Raw genomic sequence first — 22,186 nt, 5'->3', positions numbered from 1 at the left:
TACAAAAACACTCCCAAAAATAATATACACTTATGAAAAAAAAATAAATAAAAAATTATTGGATTAACAATATTTTCACCGTAACAATTACACTAAATATAAACATTTACATAGAGATAAAAAAAATTTTACAGGAGAAAAAGTTCGTCCAAAGGGCTGGACTCTGGAAGAGTACCCAAAACGCTCACTGCATTTCCGCGTTGAATAGCAATACTTAAGCGTTGACGCAAATAAGTAGTGCAACGGCGATCACCAGTAATGGAGATCAAAATTTGGCCGATGAGATACCGAAACTTTAGCGTCATGACTCCAAGGACCGAAGGTCTCCACAGCAAAGGGGACAAAGATATAATTGTCTAAAAGATATCCCTTTCTTTATGATTGATGTGTTTCATCCATTTAGTACAGTGTAGTTGTACTACTATGGAATTTATGTGAATATTCCTTCTTATCTCTTTATTATGTTATTAACGTTTAAAATACAACTTCAATATCAAGAAATTGGTATTAGTACTTTTGTTTTACAGACAATATAGATAATATCAAACAGAAAGAAGCCATATAAAAATAACGACATAAAATGTCACGTTCCGTTTGAAGTTTGTGCACCACTGTTTTCTTAAGCCTACAGGCTGCTTACTCATATACACAACCCTGCCTCTTTCCATACTTAGCGCTTGATGCCCGCGCACAACGTCAAGGTCAGAAAAATGCGCTTGCTTTGACATCACTGGCTTAGGCGGTAGCGCATTTTCCAGCTGAACCGAATCTGCACTCGGCCTTGTGAGTGTACTCTGTAGTGTAGTGTTCACATTCGTTTCACTTATAAACCCTTTTCTCTGCGATAGTTTAGTAAAAACATGTTCCGCCAGATGAATTTATTACCGCACCCTTTTTATTGTTGATTCTGTTATTTTAAATTTCGTATTTTTTATTTTTTTATTTATTACTTTCCATTTCTTGTATCCTTCCTTACGTTTTTTCCCATTTAACTATCTGTACAAACTGAATTGCTTTTATTACATTCCAATCTTTAGGTCTGTATTTTACTTTCTTATCTTTTCTATGGTATTATCTTCATATTGTTTAGTGTTCATTTTGTTATGCTATTACTTTTTGTAATATGTTAGTACTTTTTCTTTAACTTTTTGTTAAATTTTCACTTCTTTTATACTTTGTCACCTGGTAGAGTGTAAGAAAAGGCCGTATGACCTTAACTCTGCCAGTATAAATAAATAAATAAATGATTATTATTATTATTATTATTATTATTATTATTATTATTATCAAATCTTTCGTAAAATTAATAGTTCGGCTGATTGTCAAATTCTTCAAAATGACATTAATTCAATTTTACAATGGTCTGTTGAAAATGGAATGAAAATTAATCAATCCAAAACTTTTGTTATTTTCTTCTCACGGAAAACTATTTCCCAAAAATTTAATTATTCTCTTAGTAATGTCGTAATTACTAAGAGAGATTGTATTAGAGATCTTGGTGTTCTACTTGATTCAAAATTATATTTTCATGATCATGTGCAATATATTTATACTCATTCATTAAGAATGCTTGGTCTAATTAGGTCTATAACTTATTCTTTTTCTACTCCTATGTGTTTATTAATTTTATACTATACATTGGTTAGATCCAAGCTTGAATATGCATCTGTTGTATGGAACTCCATTACTTCCACTGACTCTGCTAAATTGGAGAATATTCAAAGAAAATTTATTTCCCTGTGTTCTTATAGATTTTTACCAAATTTCGATTATAACTATGAGACTAATTGCGAATATTTCAATTGCGGTAGTTTGTTCACCAGACGTCAGGATCTTGATTATTTATTTTTTTGTAAAGTCATTAAGGGTGATATTGATTGTGAATCTTTCATAAGCAATATCAGTCTTCGTATTCCTGCTAAGGGTTTAAGATTTCATAAATTGTTTTATAATAGGAATTCTAAATCTCTGTCTCCGGTCTGCAGAAGTATTAAATATGCTAATTTGCATGGATTGAACTTGGATCCATTTAATGTGTAGTATATACTTTTCGAGTTTTATGTCAGTTTTATTATTTATGCCATTGTTAGATATGTATCATACTATTCTCGTCATTTGCATAACTTACAATATTAATTATATGATTCCTGTCTTCATTTATATGGTTTCATTAATTCATTTATAATAAATTTTATTTAATTCCCATCATTTTAATTATCTCACTGAACTAATTTTAATAATATTATTTGTGCTATTTATTTTGTTGCATTTTGGTCAATTGAGTAATGTATACTATTACATTGATTGTATTTTCATCTCATTGCCATTTTCTATCATTCATTCTCATCATCATTTGTTGTTTTGTTTCGTTTTGTTCCTGTGCTAAACTGTAATTGGCCTTGTGCTGTTGTTTCGCACATTAATATTCTAAATAAATAAATTATTATTATTATTATCATTATTATTATTATTATTATTATTATTATTATTATTATTATTATTGAAATTATTTCTGTATTTTTAACGACGTGCACACTTTGAAACCAGAGCGTCAATTTACTTATGTGGCTAACGTGTTTCTTCCACATTCTATCTTCATATCCCAACGCGCAAAAAATGATTTGGACGAGCTATTGTTCTGTAAGCTTCTATTTATTGATCCCAGAAAGAATGTTCTGGGTTACAATTACAAGATCCGAGTTTCTTATTTCTTAAGAGAAGGAATGCTATGATCATTATGTCAGTGTAATATGCCAGTTGGACCTCTCATATGAATCCTCTAGATTCAAAACCCTCTCAAGACCATTTTGTTCGTAATTCAGATACGCCCGCATATTGCTTGCTAATAACGAATTCGAATAATTTATACAGATTGAACTCAAAAAGCCACTAAATTTGAAGCAAAAGTTTTGTTAAAATTCACCGTTAGGTTGAAAATTTCCTCTATTTGCCACCAGTTACTGTTAAAATAGTTCAATTTGTTATATTGGGTATAGGACATTCCTTCAAGGGCAGTGGTGCCATGCATTAATATTATTATTATTATTATTATTATTATTATTATTATTATTATTATTATTATTACGTAACGGTATATTTATTAATATCCTTATCTTTGAAACGTAATTTATTTCAGTCATACAATTTTGACAAACAAGTTAAATATAATATTGTGTGGGCTTCATCTTATTACAAGGTCGGTACTAGGCGGTTGACTTCTCTATAATAAAGATAGTATGGTTACAATTCTAGTGTACCGCAGCACCAAGCACAGGGATTATATTGAAGGAGGGGTAGGAGGATTATGCCTTACGTCGATGTAGATTTTGTTACTCTGACAGTGAAAAATTAGAGAAAGGAAAACGATTATGGATAAAAAAAGGTACTCAGATCTAAACATATCTCTTTTTTTTAGTTCAAGGAGGGTTCAAAACCTTGCATAAGATCCTGGAGGTATTTTTACGTTAATTATATGTTTTACATATCATGTAGAAAATCCTTTTCATGCTTCAAGCCAAAACCCTAAATGAAATAATATTAATTATTTTATATGAACAAGATTTATTACAAGTAAATTCAGAGCTTCGTACACTCAGAGAACATAGTTGTCTACGTAACAAGTTTGTCACACATTTCAATAGTAGGCTACAAAGTAACATATTTCAGATGATGCATCAGTGAAACAGAGAAGGGTTATTAAAGAAACGTTTTTATTGATTCGTTTATTTCGATTTCGTCATAAATATTTTTCCGAGGTATGCCGCTTCATGTCTCTTCATTCGACGTCTTCACGGCGATGTCGTGGCTGCCGTCGTTGCTGCTGCAGCCGTTGTCGTTGGTGCTGCCGTTGTTGAAGTTTCTGCAACCGTTATTGTTGTTGTTGGTACTGCAGTTGTTTCTTCGGCCGTTGTTGGTGCTGCAGTTGTTTCTTCGGCCGTTGTTGGTGCTGCAGTTGTTTCTTCGACCGTTGTTGGTTCTACAGTTGTTTCTTCGTCCGTTGTTGATGCTGCAGTTATTTCTTCGGCCGTTGTTGGTGCTGCAGTTGTCGTCGTTGGCTTGTGTGTGTGTGTTTTGTGTGTGTGTGTTGGCTTGTGTATGTGAGGGTGCGTTGTATGCTTTGCGTGAGCAGTCGGTGCAGGATGGTGGTAGACGTGGTGGATTCCCTGATGTCTCCCAAGCCCTACATGTCCTCCCAAGCCTTTAAACTCGCCGTGGTGGGCGATGGTTGTATACACGCAAAGCGCCAGGAACACGAACATCTGGGAACATTAGCAAATCTCTAGTGAATTATAACGACAAGCTGATTCTGTTTCTTTTTACAAACTTTCTAGGGATAATGGAGATAAACATGAACAACTTTCATTTACAAAATCGGGTCCGGAAACGTTTCTTTCGATAATTACAGAACGTAATGTGTGTGCTAACCTTTCTAAGTAACATTAAATGGCAATGGTAAAATAAATTATCAATGAGAACAAATTGAAAACAAATTGAACACAAGGCTTGCGAAGAGAATACGAGTAGAAAAAGGGAAATACAGGAAATACAAGGAGAACAAGTGGAATACAAAGAGAACAAGATGTGGAATACAAGGAGAAAAATTAATAAGGTAGGTGTCCCTGATATAGCCATGCCAAGGTTTGAGAATTTTTCTAGCAGCCATTTTGAAAAAAATGTAAAGCACTTTTTTCTTACTCGTTCTCAGTCTAATGGACTTTCTTAAAACAATTTCCTTTCCCCATAAATATAGCTTTAATGGTCCAAAACGTCCCACATTCCAAAAGTCTACCTTGTGGCCATATCAGGAACATGTGCACGTTATATGGCCACCCTTGTTCCATGATCTACAAATCGTGATTGTTTTCAGTTTGATAGCGCAGTTGTGCTAAAATTAAATAATTTTAGTGTAAGATGAATACAAATGACTTACTTACTTACTTACAAATGGCTTTTAAGTAACCCGAAGGTTCATTGCCGCCCTCACATAAGCCCGCCATCGGTCCCTATCCTGTGCAAGATTAACCCAGTCTCTATCATCATATCCCACTTCCCTCAAATCCATTTTGATATTATCTTCCCATCTACGTCTCGGCCTCCCCAAAGGTCTTTTTCCCTCTGGTCTTCCAACTAACACTCTATATGCATTTCTGGATTTGCCCATACGTGCTACATGCCCTGCCCATCTCAAACGTCTGGATTTAATGTTCCTAATTATGTCAGGCAAAGAATACAATGCGTGCAGTTCTGCGTTGTGTAACTTTCTCCATTCTCCTGTAACTTCATCCCGCTTAGCCCCAAATATTTTCCTAAGCACCTTATTCTCAAACACCCTTAACCTATGTTCCTCTCTCAGAGTGAGAGTCCAAGTTTCACAACCATACAGAACAACCGGTAATATAACTGTTTTATAACTTTCAGACTTTTTGACAGCAGACTAGATGATAAAAGCTTCTCAACCGAATAATAACACGCATTTCCCATATTTATTCTGCGTTTAATTTCCTCCCGAGTGTCATTTATATTTGTTATTGTTGCTCCAAGATATTTGAATTTTTCCACTCCTTCGAAGGATAAATCTCCAATTTTTATATTTCCATTTCGTACAATATTCTGGTCACGAGACATAATCATATACTTTGTCTTTTCGGGATTTACTTCCAAACCGATGGAGAAGAATGGGAATACAAGTGTAATACCCTTATAACTTGTAAGGAAAACAATTTTAGCTCTACATAAAAACCAAACGTCTAAAACAGCACTTGAATTAATGAGAACCATAGAGATTAAAGCATGAAGAAGATGATGTAGGCCTAGTCTATTAAAACATTTAAATACAGAGTCAGGAAAGCAGACATTAAAAATAATACTGGGTGTTCATTTCAAAGTGTGTCATCACGTCACTGTTGTTGGGTCACCGATTTGAAGCGAGTTTCAGCTTATATGTTAGAGAAGTTGCCTATTATTTAAGGCGTTCTTCAATCTGAACTTGAGAACGTGTACGGTATAAGTTGAACGTCGTAGCAACAGATAGCTGTCTGTACGGTCTGTGTGCTACCATAACCTCTTTCGAACTGTGTTTTGCGCCGGCAAGTCGTACGCAAGGTATTTGTTATCATCGGTTGCGTACGGTAACATTCCACAACACAAATCAAATGCTCCGTGTCCATGTTGACCGTCGAAGTTAATGTCAACAAATACGTAAGTAATCGTATTAACCCTCTCCCCATATCCCGACAGTACGTATTTCCAAACAGTTCACATTCCTGCCACTACCGGCGTTACCGTACGTATCGGTACGTACTCTTCAGAATGAACTCCGTACTTGCTAGGCAACTTCTCTGCCTCTTAGGTTATACACCTCTGCGGAAGTGTTGGAAGATTGAATTCTCTAGGCTCATCGACTAGCCACATGACGGCATACAGCGAGCCATGACACATTTTGAACTGAACACCCAGTAGTAACATACAAGACACAAATTATAATAATAATAGTAGAGATAATAATAATAATAATAATTTTATTAACAATAATAACAATAATAATTCTTTACTTATCCTGAGAGAATCAAGACTGTAAAGCCTTCTCTAAAACTCAACCACAACATAAATAAGTTTGTGAGAGATAAAGTAAATGATGGAATGAACATGTGGATAGAACAGGAATACCAGAGTAATGAAAGCGGTCAAAGAACTGAAACCTACAAGTAGAAGATCTAAAGTAGATCACTCAAAAGATGGCGTGAATGCTGGGCATCTGAAGAACACGAGTACTTGATGAACAGGCTTCTAGCATAGATTTAGTGAAAAAATAAGAGAAAAATATAGACTATTTCAGTATTCTTCTACATCGTCGTATCTGGCACATTCTGTAACTTAATTTTAATGGAGATTGTACTGTTTTAAATCTCTCCTAAAGATTATGTTAGACAGTTAACTAAATATATGGTAAATCAAAACAAATTAATTCATTTCCCTAGTACAAGTGTCTGTCTATATTTCCATTGGAATCTATTATTTTAAAATAAGAATATAACCTTAAGAAACAAGAGAGGACTTACCGCGTTGTTGGCCATCATGTTGCTGGTATGATACCCAACGATAAGACAGGAATGTATATATAGGTGGTGGGCATGTGTGTACAGGTGGATCTTTAAATAACAACTTAAGGTTAACAATAAATCACTTCTCCGCCCACGAAATATGCTTACAAACAAGATGTGTAGGCATGATTAACGAGTATTTATACCAGAATTATTGGATTTCCGACTATAATATATTATAACCTGTATAAATCAAGACAAACTCGACAGCAGTATCTTCAACCGCTGCGTCATTGTAGTCCTGTGTTTGGTTACCTAAAGCCTCCAAGCAACCGGAGCAATGTAGGTATGTACGAGTATGTAGTATAGCTCGGCAGCAACCAACGCTACTCAGTTCAGTGAACATACGAAAACAAAACAAAGCTAGGCGGTTGGAAATGAGTGCTCCAGTAGAAGAGTTTGGTAACGTGTATGTCATTAGCAAGGACTAAAATATGTTTTATCAGAAGGAATGAAGAATTTTTCACGCACTCATAATTTGTTTTATTTTAACTTTGTTCTGACATTTATATATTTTTTCCATTTGTTAATTCCAGCCTTTAATTAGATCTAAAGTATATAGATGCGTTTTACTTATTGTAAAAGTCAGCGGTAGACAAATTCCTGGCGCCTGGTCGCCATGGCGACTAAAAATTTTATGTGGCACCTCAATTGTTTATTCAGTTCAAAATTGTTTAAGACTTCAATTTTTTTATGCCACTACGACTGATACATAATGATTCGATCCTCATAGGGAATAAATTCTCTCTTGAAATTTCGATCAGTGTATGAGACAGGTGACCACCCAGTATCGTCATGAATTTAGAGACCTACGATAGGTAGCGAAATCCGATTTTGAAAAAGCAGCTATAACGACTGGAGTGATAATTATTGTACTGAAAACAAGTTATAATTTAGTGTTTTATATGATCGTTCACCAATTCTGAGCTAAGTGGAGGTTTATTATTATTATTATTACTAGCCGTACCCGTGCGCTCCGCTGCACCCGTTAAAAATAAATATAAAGTAATTACATAATTAAAATAGGACATTTGATCCAGGGAACATTCCTGTTTGATATAAGGATAAATCGTTTATTATGTTACTTAATTTAAATTGTATTTGCATAATTAAAATGCGATCATTTTGATCCAGAGACCACTCATTTGGTCATAAAAATTATTTTAGGAAATAAAGGAAATGAATGTACAGAATAGCCTATCAGGTTTTCTGTGCATAAGAAGCTATTTTAATCTTACCTGCCCTCGATTCACTCAGAAGTTACTGTAATAACATTATAGCATTATGTCCATCTAGAGAAACTACACTTTCCAATGGTGAATTAATAATTAATTATACAAATCGGTTAATTTAGCTTCTGATATTGCTTCATACAAACACAGAAACATTATCTGTAGGCTATCTTTCATAGCTTTCGATTGTTGCTGTCCAAGGCCCCTTATAGACGAAGTCATTTGTTTTTTAATTCATTACATGGCCTTAGATGGCAGTTATTTTAATTTTCAAATTCATTTATCTCATTAAATATCAGTCCTATCAAACTTTTTCAAGGAATAACACTTATCGGAAATTATTTTTAAAGAAACTTTTGTTATGTAACATTTTTCACAAAAATCAATAATAAGCGAGATATTTCGATTTATTTAATTCAGTCCCCCTTATAACCCCCTTTTAAATAATGTATTTTGAATGCCATATAGCCTAAAATCTAAGTTACAACGAACTTAATACATATTCCAATTTTCATCGAAATCCGTTCAGCCATTATCGCGTGAAAAGGTAACAAACATGCAGACAGACAGACAGACAGACAGACATACAAACAAAAATTTCAAAAAAGCGATTTTCGGTTTCAGGGTGGTTAATTGTATATGTTAGGACCAATTATTTTTGGAAAATCGAAAATTACCAGAAAAATTTCGGCTACAGATTTATTATTAGTATAGATTATTATTATTATTATTATTATTGTTAGTATTATTATTATTATTATTATTGTTGTTGTTTGGTCAACTGTCCGAAGACAGGTCCGAACCTCACAAGTGATACTAACGTAGCACCATTTATGAGGCAACTAGGCCAGGAGATAATGGGGTAGGGTGGCCAATTCCTTTCCCTCTCCATTGCATATATCGCCGATTAGCTACATATTGCACTAATCAGACTTCAGATGTATACAAAAAATTATTGATATTATTATTATTATTATTATTATTATTATTATTATTAGAGCCTATTATTATTATTATTATTATTATTATTATTATTATTATTATTATTATTATTATTATTTACTTGTTTTAAGGTATGACCGGAGGGATGGTCTAGACCTACTGCACTACAACAGATCGATCTCTTGTGCATTCAGCTTTCTGCGCATACTTGTTCTAGATTAGTTTCAAATATATTGAGGTAAACGTTGCATATGCAAAATGTAATACAATTTGAGAACTGAGCGAATTTAATTCTACCTGTGGCACATTAAATCCTTAAAATCACAATGTGTCCTATAGGATAAAAAAAGGTTAATAGGCTATATGCTATTATTTTAGTAGAACAATAGAAAAAAAATTGGTAGGGAAATTAAAATTTCACAATACTATAATATTGTACAACATATAAAAATATGGACATTGCGATAGTTGTTTTATTTATTTATCGGAGCTTCCTCAAATTAGAGGCTGCCATTAGACAAAGCATACAAAACAATACAAGAACAAATAGATGATGAGAGCTAAAAGAGTAAGAAAAAGGCAAACAAATACACAAACAAACAATGGCAGTTTACAGAAGAGAAATAATTTCAGGTAAAAAATCAATGAAAGCTAAGAAGGAAAAAGAAAAATGATAATGGTGCGTCAATTTTTTCCATGCACTGAATTAGAGTCCATATAAATGGTTCCGTAAAAGTTTGACTGACTCTCTAATTATGAGGAGAGCCAGTTCATTCAGAAACGATTTGTGCAGTCCTAGGGTCTTACACAATTTAGAAGAGAAGTTGGGTATCGTTCCTCTTGCTCCAAACATCAATCCCGTAACACTGATATCGTGAAGTTGGTATTTATCTTTATAATACGGGATGGCTGGAACGTAGATTGCTCGTTTCTCCTCATGTACGTCTTCGGACTGTCCTTTGTACGTTTCAAACCTGATGGTGGGTCGATTATCATACCCTGAGACAGGGATTCGCTAATGGCGATTATGTCAATTCGTCTGTTACTGCCATTGTCGGCAGTTCCGTGGACTTCTTCATAGATGGTGTATTTTAATTTTCTAAGGGCATCGGCCAATTTAGTTCTAATTGCATGGTGCCTCTGTATACGCAATGTTTCGCCATAAGGGCAGGCTCCCAGGACATGTCTAAGGGTTTCTATCTCACTGAGGCATCGCCTGAAGTGGTTGCCCTGTGACCTACCGGGTATGGTTCTTACAGCGCTTACGTTGGCAGTCATCTTGATAGCTTCCTTCCATTCACCGCTAGTCATTCCATCGGGCTTAGTTATCCATTTGTTAGACAAATGTTACGGTCCGACAAGGTTTAATAAACTATTGTGAGAAATTAAGCTTTGCCAAGTTAAAGACTAGACGAGTGTTTCTCTACTATTGGTACGCGTACACTCGGAGAAACTTAGAGAGGACTAAAGGGTTACAATTTAATTGTCCATTCATTCATTCATTCATTCATTCATTCATTCATTCATTCATTCATTCATTCATTCATTCACAGTTTGTATGCTCAAGAGTAGGTCTTTCACTGCAAATCACGCATTCTCCAATCTTCCCTTTTTTTCTGCCTTTCTTAACAAGATGATATGTTAGCCATATGAATAAAAGAAGCACAGAGTAGAAAGAATAACTTCATTTAATGCCTTATATAATTTCATTACATAGGAAATACATGTATTCTGAAATAAGTAGGCCTACATAGAAATTAGTTAAAAATGATAAATTGAAGAGTTGCTGTTCACAACATATTTTATTATGTTTATAATAAGTGAAAATATCGACTGCAATATTATTGGTTTTCTGGGTAAATATTTAGAAGGGATATCTAACACCGCTCATAACATAAGTGCAAGTATTTTGTGTGTTCATTAACAGAGGACCATAAAATTTAGACTTCGAAAATTTATAATGACTCTCTTTGTTCCTCAATACTGAATTTATTTTCCTTCAAAGAAAATTATTAGGCCAGTATTTATGTCTTCAACTACGATGAGAAATTCATTAATATCTCATTATGTGATTACATTAGTCTGATTACTCTTTCACAAATTATACTTGGTGTAGGCCCCTACTTTGTGCTTAAATTACCTTCTCAACGTGGCATCACAATTTTATTGCCCTGTTTCAAGCATCAATATTACAGTTATGGAATTGTGTTGCAAAATAATTTGTTGCTTTGTATATTGTGATTATTTCTTACTCTATTGATACATTAGTAGTTTTAAATTGCGTTATCCACTTGTACTGCCTCCACTGCCGCTTGTTGATGTACCGGAAGTGGTTGATCCCGAGCCACCACCAGTACCAGCGACTCCTTGTACACTCTCGAGTGCCCCTGTAGGTGTACCACCTAAAGTACCAGCTCCTCCCAAAGATGAGCTACCGATCGGATATCGAGTTACATCTGTAATTGACCCTGCACCTCCTGGAAGGGAAGATGAACCTCCGGTTGATCCTCCAGGAAGAGATTGGAGTCCTCCTAAAGAGGTACCTCCAGATGAGCCACTTCCTCCCAAAGATGAACTGCCGAGTCCTCCGGGAAGAGATTGGAGTGCTCCTGAAGTGCCTCCATTTCCAGGTAAACCAGTTCCTCCCAAAGATGAACTGCCGAGTCCCCCGGGAAGAGTCTGGAGTGCTCCTGAAGTGCCTCCACTTGATGTACCTGCTCCTCCAGGAATCAAATTACTTCCCGTACCAGATGTTGGGAATCCACTTTGCCATTGGCTTAAACCGTTAGGTATCCCTGTTCCTCCGGGAAGAGATTGGGATGTCCCTGAAGTACCACCAGTCGAGCTAGTTCCTCCGGAAGTTGGAAGTCCACTTTGCCATTGGTTTATGCCATTAGGTATTCCTGTTCCTCCGGGAAGAGATTGGGATGTCCCTGAAGTTCCTCCAGTTGAGCCAGTTCCTCCGGAAGTTTGTGGATTTTGGTAATACATTGGTTGCGTAGTACCTCCTTGTTGATTTGGATAATATGTCTGAGAAGTTGGTTGATTTTGATTTGCTGGTTGTGTAGTGCCAGAAGTTGGTGGGTTTTGATAATAGACTTGTTGTGGTGTGCCAGATGGTGTGTTTTGATAATAGACTTGTTGTGGTGTGCCAGATGTTGGGTATTGATAATAAGCTGGTTGTGATGTTCCAGATGGTGTGTTTTGATAATAGACTTGTTGTGGTGTGCCAGATGTTGGGTATTGATAATAAGCTGGTTGTGATGTTCCAGATGGGTTTTGATAATAGACTTGTTGCGGTGTGCCAGATGGTGGGTTTTGATAATAGACTTGTTGCGGTGTGCCAGATGGTGGGTTTTGATAATAGACTTGTTGTGGTGTGCCAGATGGTGGGTTTTGATAATATACTGATTGTGATGTGCCAGATTGTGGATTCTGATTCACTGGCTGTGTACCCGTGCCGCTTTGGGTGCCAGTGCTTGCAGGTTGGGAGCTGCTACCGCTCTGAGTGGTTGTGCCCGGGCTAGTGCCTGAGCTGGTACCCGAATTAGTACCTGAACTGGTTCCCGGGCTAGTGCCTGAGCTGGTACCTGAGCCGCTACCCGAGCTGGTACCTGTGCTTGTTCCCGAAGTCGTACCAGAGGTTCCCTGCGTTGTTCCTTGAGTCTGGGTCGGGTAGTAATATGGGTAATACGGGTACTGGTACCCGTAGTACGGCTGGTAATAGCTAGTTTGAGGTGTCGTGCCTGTTGTAGCCGGCTGTTGATTAGTCGTAGTTGCTCCTTGGGCTGCAGTAGTACCAGTGGTCGGGTAATAAGAATATCCGTAAGGATATGTATAGGGATATGTACCGTAACTTGCTGGATATAGTACATAGGCACTAACTCCACACACGAGGAGTGCGAGGAGAACGGAAACCTGTAAACAAAATGCAGCAAATTTAATACTTGAATTCCTGCCATACTATAGCAGTGACTCTGTTATTTCCGACAGCCAATCTCTTTGCAACTCGGCTACATTTAAATATGCGCGTCTTGTCGTTGGCGCTGATGACGTTATGCATTTTCACTGCTGCCACATTTAGTAAACAAACTGTTAATTAATTTACTCTCCTGCTCTGCGTGAAGCAGGTGTAGGATTTGCAACAACGCAGCCAGCTTAAGACATAAACAAAGAGGAGGAGACACGCCGGAAATAACAGTGACAGGACTATAGTGATGTGATCCATTGAAGTTATGTTTTGTTTCGTTTTTTTTACTAGGTTATTTAACAACTACTGAGTTATTTAGCGTTGATGTAATTGGTGATAGAGAGGTGGTATTTGGAGAAATGAGACCGTGGATTCGCCTTACGGTTGGAGAAATCCTCGGAAAAGATCCAATTAGGTAATCAGTCCGCGGGGGATTGCATAGTATTGTATTGTATTGTATTGTATTTATTTACATTCCATGGTATTCGTACATTGCTTATCTAGACTGTCCTCAATTCAGTGTCATATATTGTATTTATAATTTTTAGAAATGATCTGTATAGCGCTAAATGCGCTGATCGATCAATAAATTGTTAAAAAAAAAAAACATTGCTTTACAGCTAGAATATGGAACAAGTCAAAAAACTTAATACTATTATAAAGTCTTAATTTATAGTCACAGTCTAGATGAAATATATACAGACGAGATTTACAATATAGTCTACTAGTACAACACAAAGTTTTAGTATCAATTTCATGAAGTGTTATTGAATGTCATGAATTCACCTACAGAATAGAAGGCGTGAGAAATTAGGTACTTCTTTAATTTGGCCCTAAATAATCTTATGTTTTGATTTTCATTTTTTATATCGATAGGGAGGCTATTAAAAATTTTTACTGCCATATAACGCACTCCTTTTTAATAGCACGATAGACATGTCGATGGAGTATGAAAGTCATTTTTGACGTGTATTTATGCTATGAACTGTTGAATTAGTTACAAAGTTTTCACGATTACATACGAGGAAGATTATTAATGAAAAGATTCGAACCCATGCCCGATCGCATCTCCGGATCATCAGGCAAAGACACTACCGCCTGAGTCACGCCAGTGGCGTGTTTCTTTTAGTAATGTGATTGTTGTCTTTTAAAAATTTATTTTCTAAAAGGCAATTTGGAAAGGTTTAAAGTTATGAAAATAAAAGAATTCACACCAACATTAATGGTGACCGACAAAGGATCTGGAGATTATGATAAGTTTTGAGGTTATGACTTACAATATCAGTGTGCCACAAATATGAAATACTAATATTATTAGCAGGCTTCGGCCTAGGGACACAGAGTATCCAGTAACCAGTATGAGGTTTAGAATACACGGATATAAATGACGTCATGACCCGTGTGCAGTCACTCGACTGCAACAGCACAGGTGGGTCCGTAATGTGCATTACCTTTGTGTGTATTGCTGTTTGGCTGCGGTACTTGTAACAGGCTTCGGCGTAGGGACACCTGATTGAAGGTTACAACTCACGTTAATACTTTAATGGTAGACATTTATTGTCTACACTAGGAATGTACTGTATATACTGCATCTGTACAGAGTGAAATATATTTTGTGCCGTACTGTGACGGACTGTTTACGTGTTGAGACACGAAGTAACGGCGCGCTTCATCTCCCACTCCACTCGACCAACACAACACTATTTTTCCGTGCGTTCTGAACTTCATTCGTTTCTGTGTCCAGGACCGAAGCCTGATTATTAGTATTCCATCTTTATACCCTGGTTTTTTGCTTCGTTATTAGTGTTGGCACCTGTAGGAGGAGGGAAAACCTCACCTTCCAACAAATTTAGAAAATAGTGGAATGAAAAGGCAATGCAAGAAGTCATAAAACAAGCTCAAGAAAAGACATGAGAGACGATTTATGATGCTGCATGTTTGTTCTGTGCTTTTCTTAGTAGAGGTCGTTTTGACTTGGCAATTTTGTTAATTTTTTAACTTGTTAATAGTAGTCCATATTTGTACCTCCTTTTTTGAAGGAAATATGTTAGATTTTGAGGAATTATTTTTTTTCAAACATTATAACATCTTACGATACGAACTTCTAAGTCCGGTGTACTATTATTTATTTATTTATTTAAATTTAAATATACTGAATAAAGAATATAATTACAAACAAGAGATATAGAAATAAAATAATACAATCAATATAAAAAAGGAGATACAGTAGGCCTAGTATTAACAAAATTTGAGACCGAATGAGCAGCGCTCGTGTTCGGTCGCAGTTCAGATATAATATTAATAGGCCTATAAGAGAATATAAAATAAAATAGGAAATAAAATTAAAATTACAGTTACAGAAATTATATAATACAATATTAATATAAGAGAAATATAGAAAATAAAAAAATAAATAAAATATAATAGGAACTAAAATGTAAGTTTCAGCGGCAATGGAATTATATAATATAATATTAACACTACAGAAGAATGACATCGCACATGAAAAGTAGAACAATTATATATATATATATATATATATATATATATATATATATATATTTCAAAATTATAGAATACAAATATAATATTGGTTGATTAATTCATACACATAGGCTATAAATTTATTTAATCAAATTGAAGACATTAACACGCTTCTAATTTTCTTGTTATATGTTAGTGGGTTACATGTTAGAAGTTGTGGGTGTAATTTAGCTAAAGCATTGTACAACCAAGGGCCAAAATTAATGCTATGCTTTAGACCAGCAGATGTGAGACATTAAGGTTCTAACTAATGTTGAATTAATATTTCGTCTTGTGTCATAATTATGTGTCTGTAATACAAACTTATTACGATTTTTATTATACAATTTTAACAGCGTATACTTATAAATTTGTTCAGTATTAAATACATTAAATTCAGAAGAAATTAATTTAGTTGGATAATCGAAACGTTTCTTCAAACAAATTTTAATTATTCGTTTTTGTAGTAAATTTAACGGAATAAGATTAATTTTTGTACTTCCACCCCAAACAATTATACCATATTGAATGATAGACTGAATAATGGCCAAATAAACATTTCGTAGAACTCTAATGAGTAAGTAGCATCGAAGATTAACGAATTTATAAATTGTTTTACGAAGCCTCTTACAAAGATAAGTAATGTATTCAGAGGGACATTCAGCAATAAACAGTACGATACTTTACATTCAGTATTCAAAACATATAATTCCAAAACGAAAAGAACGAAATTGTATTTTATATATCTGTAACACTTCGTCTATTATTAACGATACAGTTACATACATATTAATAAATGTATAATAATAATAATAATAATAATAATAATAATAATAATAATAATAATAATAATCCATATATAATTTGAACTGGTAATGGAAATTACGGGAAAACGGCTAAATGGATTTTAATAAATGACCCCTCATTTTGAAGCTTGGAACCCGAAGTTTTTCAGAAAAATAGTAACTTCCGGTGAAGCGTTAGATTTCCTACATAATTTTCCTATTTTCCAAAATCCATCTTTCGTCAATTTTGAGAACTAATTGGATATCAGTACAAAACAAATCACACACTACAATAAACAATAGGCTATTACACGAAGGCCATGACCTGCAGGATTGCTGACATATTCAAAGCTCAAATTCAATTGATTATTAAAAACTTCAAGACTTGCTAAAATAATTTACAGGTTTGATACTGCGGTGTGTAATTTTCTGAGTACAGCTGTGTATTGCATATTAAAATCTACAAAATTTGAGGTGGTTTGATGACATTATTACTATTAGAAATGAAATATTATTATAGTTAATGCCATGATGCGACTACGTTTTATTAATGTTATACATATTAATGCTATATTCATGATATGAAATTGAAACGTTTTGGGATTATAGAATAGACAATATCTTAAATTAGCTCTTCATTTCTACAATTTACTGAGTGGCGGCTATATAGTGTATAACTACAAAACTTACGTAAGATAATTTTATGAAAAATCAAATATTTTTATAGTTATTAACCAAGTGAGGTTGGGCCTTTTTTATATATTTAATGGCGGTGTGTTGTAGATATTTATATGCGTCATTCTCTTCAGTGTTAGCTCAAGAGAGTGCAAAAATTACAGTTCCTGAGGAAAGACCAAAAGGTATTACTTACTGATAAAATAAGAGGCCTACAAAATTATGTAGTCTCCCGATCATTTCAGCAAGATCTCTTAGCAGGATAAAATGATTTTACCCTCTACATTTCAAGCTCTACATGCAGCAACTAACCAAGATCCTATGCTATTGTTCGAAAGCATAGCAAACCTGACATTTTTTTAAGTTTCACCTACAATCCACAATGACCTGAAATAGCTATTGCTTTACTCCCACTGATCGTCTTGACATTGTTACTTGCGTTTTCGCGTTGAAACTCAAAAACCTGAAGGTGGGTAGTTTCAAGAGAAAGTATTTGGCATGAAAAAAAAAACATTCAGAGGGAGTATATTTCATTATTACGGAAGAAAATATCTTTCAAAATGTCTGGTATTCTTCATTGAAAATAAATCTGAAAAATTGTTATTTGAACGTCTAATGAACTTAGTTTGCAGCAATTGCTGCACAAGCCACTAGTAATAATAATTACTTACTTACTTACTTACTGGCTTTTAAGGAACCCGAAGGTTCATTGCCACCCTCACATAAGCCCGCCATCGGTCCCTATCCTGAGCAAGATTAATCTAGTCTCTATCATCACACCCCACCTCCCTCAAATCCATTTTAATACTATCCTCCCATCTGCGTCTCGGCCTCCCTAAAGGTCTTTTTCCTCCGGTCTCCCAACTAACACTCTATATGCATTTCTGGATTCGCCCATACGTGCTACATGCCCTGCCCATCTCAAACGTCTGGATTTTAAGTTAATAATTATTTTAGGTGAAGAATACAATGCGTGCAGTTCTGTGTTGTGTAACTTTCTCCATTCTCCTGTAACTTCATCCCACTTAGCCCCAAATATTTTCCTAAGCACCTTATTCTCAAACACCTTTAACCTATGTTCCTCTCTCAGAGTGAGAGTCCAAGTTTCACAACCATACAGAAGAACCGGTAAGATAACTGTTTTATAAATTCTAACTTTCAGATTTTTGGACAGCAGACTGGATGATAAGAGCTTCTCAACCGAATAATAACACGCATTTCCCATATTTATTCTGCGTTTAATTTCCTCCCGAGTGTCATTTATATTTGTTACCGTTGCTCCAAGATATTTGAATTTTTCCACCACTTCGAAGGATAAATCTCCAATTTTTATATTTCCATTTCGTACAATATTCTGGTCACGAGACATAATCATATACTTAGTCTTTTCGGCATTTACTTCCAAACCCATCGCTTTACTTGCTTCAAGTAAAATTTCCGTGTTTTCCCTAATCGTTTGTGTACTTGCTCCTAACATATTCACGTCATGTGCATAGACAAGAAGCTGTAATAATAATAATAATAATAATAATAATAATAATAATAATAATAATTTCAATAAAACGAAGAAAATGGATTGCAAAGGTTCCGTAATACCATCGCGGAGGAAAAAGATTGATAAAGATTGTAAACATTGTTCTAAGAGAAGATAAAGATTTTGAGGTGAAAGGGGAGAATAAACGAAGACTAAAGGATAAAGGAACAGAAAAGAAAAATGAAGAATAGAAGACGATGAAGAGGATTATGAATATAGAGAAAGGGAACAAGATAAAGAGGACAAGAATATACAAAAATAATGATAAGAAAGAAGAAAATAGATTGAGAAAAGAACAAGGAGAGCAAAATGGCATATAAGAAGAAGAACAAAAGAAATAGCAAATGAGTGACGTAAACTATAATATTAAGACTTAAAAGAGGAGGAGAAGGAGGGGGACGAAAGAAACAAGAGACAAAGAGAAATAGGATGGAAAGCAGCGATACTCACCACGCACGTCGCCATGTTGGTAATACCCTTGGAGTAGATTTGGCTGGTATATATATTTCTGGCCTTATTGTCACAGGTGTGAATCATTTCTTTGTTTAGTTGCTATCAACCCTCTGGAGCATGCGACGGTCCTCTTACGCCTTCCGCAGATCACTAATTTATTTGTTGCGTAATACCTGCTGCAGTTTTATTTGCTTGTGGGGCTCATTAGGTTTTATTTGTGCGGAGCAAATACAGCTACTTATTCCTTTGTGAGAATTCCTGAATTGTAAAGAGAACCTCATGTCGCATTCGTAGTCAAGCCAGCTATCTTATAGCTAAATCGATGGAAGTCGAAATAACTATATTGTTCGACATAATATTTTTTTAAAATTGTAATTCTTCTGATGAGTACTGAATAGTTAAATTGTGACACATTTTTCTTCTCAATTATTTTTTAGCACTCCAGTTAGGCCCGTAACACACTTGCAGAGTTTTCGCCAGCGAGAAATGTGTTACGAGAAAATTAAAAAATTGATAACATCGGTTCAAATGGACGTCCACACACTGGAAGAGTTTCTCGTTCGAGGCAAAAACCTCGCGCGAGATTCTCGCTGGGATCGGTAGCTCAGCGAATTTTCTTGACACATTTATCAAAGATGTTTGACATTTATACTCTTTATGACGATTGAATGTAGAAAAACATATCACAGGTGGCGATGAATTGTATTGTTTTTATTTGAAAATGAGGAAATTGCAGTCAGAAACTTATCTAACTTGTACGATGTCACCCTTAGGCCTATTTATATGATACACGTGATGAAAACTATAAAAACACGAAACTTAAAGAAGAAATCTGGAGACAAATATCAGATTGTCTGAAAATAAATAGGGCTATATTTTATTTTGATGAGATTTAATAGTATTCATTAAATATTTGAAATAATGTATCTGTATGTCTTAACAGTTTACATAATTTTAATCAGAACATAGCAAAGAATCCTCTATCATATAATGAATGGCAAGAAACTGTGATCCATTCAACCTTAAATAATGCCTAAACGCATCAACATTCTAATCGAAACCAGTGTCCAAAACTCGCCCTTATTTTCGAAAGATACAATGTGATTTTCATATATTTCTGGCTTTAATTTTAGGCCTACTTTTTCTTTTCATTAACTAAATATGTTCATGTAACTCCATTTCCTCACCATCTGAATACTCAGATTCAACATAGCGTTCGTACTAATTTGTAAAGTACGACAATATACTTACAGTTTATATATTTAAGTACGACAATATACGTAAATACATAATCTACAATATTTCCCCCGACGACTGATTACATCTCTCTCATGTTCAATAGCTGTTTAAATAAAGAGAATCGGTGATAGCCAGATAGTATTTGGCGAGATGAGGCCGAGGATTCGCCATGGACTACCTGATATTCGCCTTCTATTTTATTTTATTATTCCCCCTTTAGGTTAGAGAACGGACTGGAAATATCCCTGCACGAAGGCCGCTCTGGTGGGCCCAGTATATTGTCGGACCATCGGATCTATGCCCCTTCAGCGCTGTCGTCGTTCTTGGAAAAGTTAACGCCTGTACTCATTCCAATCCACCCGCTTTCCTCCCACCACGTTAAACAGCGGGCCACGAACTTTGCCGAATAGGGATGTTGCCAAACTTCCGTCAAACGGTGTCATAAATAACTGGTCCTCCATGCTACAATATCATTTCTTTCAATCAAAATACATCTTGTATTTCTACATTTTTTAAACCTAAATCCCATGTTTCGAATCACTTTCGGTAGTTTTTCTGTCCAACCTTGGAAATTATTGCTTCTCTCGCAACCTTCATTAATTTCTTCAATCATGGAACTTCTTTCATCTACAAGAATTAGATTCCCTTGGTCTGTTCTTCCCTGGTGATTCTAGCTTTTCATCTCCTGCACAGACTCTCTCTCTCCTGATTTTCTGTATTAGGCGCTCTGACCTGCCTATATAAATTACATAAAAATGTTGTAATAATAATAAATTTAGCTTCCCTTATGAAAAGGTTGCCAGATTTGACAAAACGTATTACATATAATTTGGAAACACACCTAAAAGGTAAAATGATACACATTAGAAACGGTTAGGGAATCAGATATGCAAAATGGCAGAAAAATTTATACCTAAGTAGCATTTGTGCTCATTTGCAGTTAAGAAAGGGGGGATATCATCAGACAGGTTAGAATGATTTGAATGCCGCGATAAAAATAATAATACGGATTGATTGGCATTGATATCTAAACCACAACAGCCATCGGTTAAGATAACTTGAAATTTCCATTATCACTCCCATACAAATGATTTCTCAATTTAAGTAAGTAATTTTAATACGTAATTAATTTAAATAAAATAAGCCTAACCTGTGATCGCAGCTGCTCTTTTCGTTGCCTGATTTATAGGAAACAGATATTGACCTCTAATATGTTTTCGCGGGATATCAGCCGAGTTAAGATTTTGGAATTCTCCAAGCTTTCGACTGCTATCTCTGCAGCCATCTTCAGGGAAGTGATGTCCGAACAGAAAGACGAAAGGTTATATAGATGTTAGGCTGTCTCAGGTGAAACGGGATTGGTTGGCGGATCGGCCAATCCGGGGCCGGGAATTGTCATCGCTCGTAAGCTCCGCCCCTCCCGGGATTCCTGCGTGAAGTTTGGCGGGCGGCGAGCCCTGTTCCGCCGGTTGGAATCGGTTGCCGTCCTCGGTCCGTGATCTTCATGACCTTGATTGTAAGAGGGCCTGAGTTGGTCTAAGGCCGGTGTCCATGCCTGACTGAGCTGGAGTCCACTGTCTCTGTTAAAGTTGTTTTTCTCCAGCTTGATCTCTATGGCCTCCTTGATTATACGATCCCAGTAGTGGCTTGATTTGTTAATGACCTTGGTGTGGTCAAACAGTATTTTATGCTCCTTTTCTATGCTGTGTTGCGCCACTGCAGATTTTTCCGGG

The 22,186-nt window shown here is 35.4% G+C and overlaps 3 protein-coding genes across 4 annotated transcripts in view; 1 reads left to right on the top strand and 2 right to left on the bottom strand.

Moving 5' to 3' along the window:
* Window positions 1–22,186, top strand: part of LOC138694978 (LIM domain only protein 3-like) — a 913,591-nt gene that overhangs the window by 772,611 nt on the left and 118,794 nt on the right. The window lies entirely within an intron of this gene.
* LOC138694968 (threonine-rich protein-like) lies at window positions 3,542–7,118 on the bottom strand. The gene is made up of 2 exons (XM_069819194.1): window positions 7,059–7,118; window positions 3,542–4,259 (listed from the first exon to the last, which is right to left on the bottom strand). The coding sequence occupies exons 1-2, from the start codon at window positions 7,074–7,076 to the stop codon at window positions 3,789–3,791; spliced, it is 489 nt and encodes a 162-aa protein (XP_069675295.1). The 5' UTR covers window positions 7,077–7,118; the 3' UTR covers window positions 3,542–3,788.
* LOC138694967 (secreted protein C-like) lies at window positions 10,945–19,273 on the bottom strand. The gene is made up of 2 exons (XM_069819193.1): window positions 19,212–19,273; window positions 10,945–13,192 (listed from the first exon to the last, which is right to left on the bottom strand). The coding sequence occupies exons 1-2, from the start codon at window positions 19,224–19,226 to the stop codon at window positions 11,558–11,560; spliced, it is 1,650 nt and encodes a 549-aa protein (XP_069675294.1). The 5' UTR covers window positions 19,227–19,273; the 3' UTR covers window positions 10,945–11,557.

This window comes from Periplaneta americana, chromosome 2 (assembly GCF_040183065.1).
Source record: "Periplaneta americana isolate PAMFEO1 chromosome 2, P.americana_PAMFEO1_priV1, whole genome shotgun sequence".
NCBI lineage: Eukaryota > Metazoa > Arthropoda > Insecta > Blattodea > Blattidae > Periplaneta > Periplaneta americana.
The sequence above is the reverse complement of the archived record's forward strand: the minus strand, read 5'-3'. Positions and strand labels throughout refer to the sequence as shown.